This window comes from Primulina huaijiensis, chromosome 4, assembly GCF_012295235.1.
Source record: "Primulina huaijiensis isolate GDHJ02 chromosome 4, ASM1229523v2, whole genome shotgun sequence".
Classification (NCBI taxonomy): Eukaryota; Viridiplantae; Streptophyta; class Magnoliopsida; order Lamiales; family Gesneriaceae; genus Primulina; species Primulina huaijiensis.
In genome coordinates, this window is record NC_133309.1 from 7,334,995 (window position 1) to 7,337,508 (window position 2,514).

Consider the following 2,514-nt stretch of genomic DNA (forward strand, 5'->3'; position numbering starts at 1 on the left):
CAGGCTGAGTTGGTTATGTAGGAGTATGGGGCTCAGGGACGATTATCAGAGCCGACTAGAGAGTCATTGCAACTGCAGGAACATTCTTTTAAATTTCAGAAGGGTTCATCTTCTTCTTCATCCTCATCTGGGAAGCGATGATTTGATTCACGACATGTTGAGAGTCGTGGGGGCAGTTCTAAGTCTATACAAGGACAAAGACGGGAGTCTAGAGGAGTGAGATGTTTTCGTTGTGGTGGACCTAATCTGATTAGATAGTGCACACATATCGAGATCACTTGTTTTGAGTGTGGCGGTGTTGGTCATCTGGCGAGACAATGTCCTCGTCGTGAAGGACAGCGAAAGCCTAGGAGTTTGCTACAACTTAAATTATAATTCACCCAAGTATAGGTTGTCTGCAAGTAATATATTTCGTAAGTACGAGATCGATCCACAGAGAGGTTATTTTAAGTTTAAATTTATTAATTTATTTATTACCAAATGCAAGAACGAAGTTTACAAATTATAAATTTTGTCAAGGCTCGAGGATTTATTCTTGGTTTATGCAATATTCTTTAACTAAAAGTAAAACAAAGGAAACCACCATAAATAATGGTTCTAAGAAAATTAAATATTTAAACACACCTAATATAATATAGTTCCCACTATAGAAAATACCAATTCACCGATATTTTATATATGGTACCTATGATTATATATATAACTATATAAATATATAACTGCATAAAATAAATGTTAAATTAAATCATTATATTTCATTTAGAACAACCGACAGAGCCACGCTATTGCCTAAATGAAATATATGATTTAATAAGTTAGATGCGTAAAGTAAAAGTTAGTTGCGATAAAGTAAATGTTAGATGCGAAAAGTAAAGGTTAGATGCAGAAAGTAAAAGTTAGTTGCGATAAAGTAAATGTTAGATGCAGAAAGTAAAAGTTAGTTGCGATAAAGTAAATGTTAGATTGTTAGATATTAGTATTAAATCATAATATTTCATTTAGAACAACCGGCTGAGCCACGCTATCGTCTAAATGAAATATATGATATAATTATATAAATATATATATATGTGTATAATATAACAATAATAATTGATGAAATATTTATTGTATCAAAATTAAACAATAAATCAAGATAACCACTTCAATGGTATCAAGCATTTGATGTAAATTGATAACAACAAATAATTCATTTTTATACCTACAATAAAAAAGAAATTAGCAAAATGAAAAGAAATAAAGAAAGAATATACAAAATATAAACAATCTTACTTCACCAAAAATTCATCTTCTTCACCTTGACATAATAGATTTAGCTTTCCATGAACTTACTTTTGATCAACATTAAAAATATCACTCATAATTTGGAAAATGAAAAATATATTGGAACTTAGAACTTTTATACAGTCACACTATATTTTACAATGAGATAGAATGATTCTCAAACTAGCACAAGGCCTCTATTTATAGGCCAAATGAGAGAAAGGGTCAAAAATTTTATTAATGCCATGTAGTTGTAATAGTAGTCTTTGTCTCCTCCAATTTCAATTCCATGTCCCTTCTTTCAATGCTTTGTTCCACAACTTTAATCACCGAATTTGACTCAGCTCAAAACAGCAAACATGTGGGGAATTGTTTGTAGATAAATTTGGCCACCTGGTTCACCTCATTTGGTTAAATATTGAAATAGTTATGATTTTTGTACTATATGCAGGTCATGGTGAAAGTAAATTTGTCCTCATTTTGATATTTTCACAATTTGATCTTTTTAACCAAATTTTTAGGCAATCATGTCTTCTGCAAAGTTGTAGATAATTTCTCAAGGATTTCAAAAATGTTTGAATCACTTCCATTTGAATTTTCTAACTTGAGTTATCATTATTTTACCAACACGTAGAAAACCTGAAAATAAAACATATTTAGTAAGACATATAAATATAAACACACAATACTAAAATAACATAATTTTATAATTTTAATGAAACTTAAATTTTAAATTATAGATTTTAACATATAATAAATTATTAATTTTAAGTTTCATCACACCCNTCATAAATGTCTATATATATACACATTTATATAACGGACACATTCGACTACCTTTGAAACATATCCAATACAAACAAATCTTTTTGTTTTTTTAGAACATATTGATTGATGGATTTTTTTTAGAACACATTTATAGTACATCAATCAAATCTAGGAAAAAAAACAATTACAATGAACAAAGAACTTTGCAGTCCGTTATTTATCTTTTTTTTATAATTAATATTTTTTTTATAGGGGAGTTTTATTCTTGTAATTAACCATTTTTTAATAATCAATAAAAGTTTATTAATTGTTTTCTCATTTCTCACCACTTAATCACAAAAAATGTGTGAGTATATATTATACTTTTTCAAAAAGAATTCTTTCAATTATACATGTTAACAACCATACAAACCATATCTTTTAACTATATTATCAAAAGTTCAGAAATGATTTTATTTGAAAACACACATAATTATATATATA

General features: G+C 28.0%; 1 protein-coding gene across 1 annotated transcript in view; it reads right to left on the reverse strand.

The window, feature by feature from the left end:
- Positions 1-274: 274 nt before the first annotated feature.
- The window catches only part of LOC140974869 (uncharacterized), a 9,468-nt gene continuing 7,228 nt past the window's right edge, over positions 275-2,514 (reverse strand). The window contains exon 4 of the mRNA XM_073438356.1: positions 275-346. Coding sequence (XP_073294457.1) covers positions 275-346 — 72 coding nt within the window. The remainder of the gene's footprint in view (positions 347-2,514) is intronic.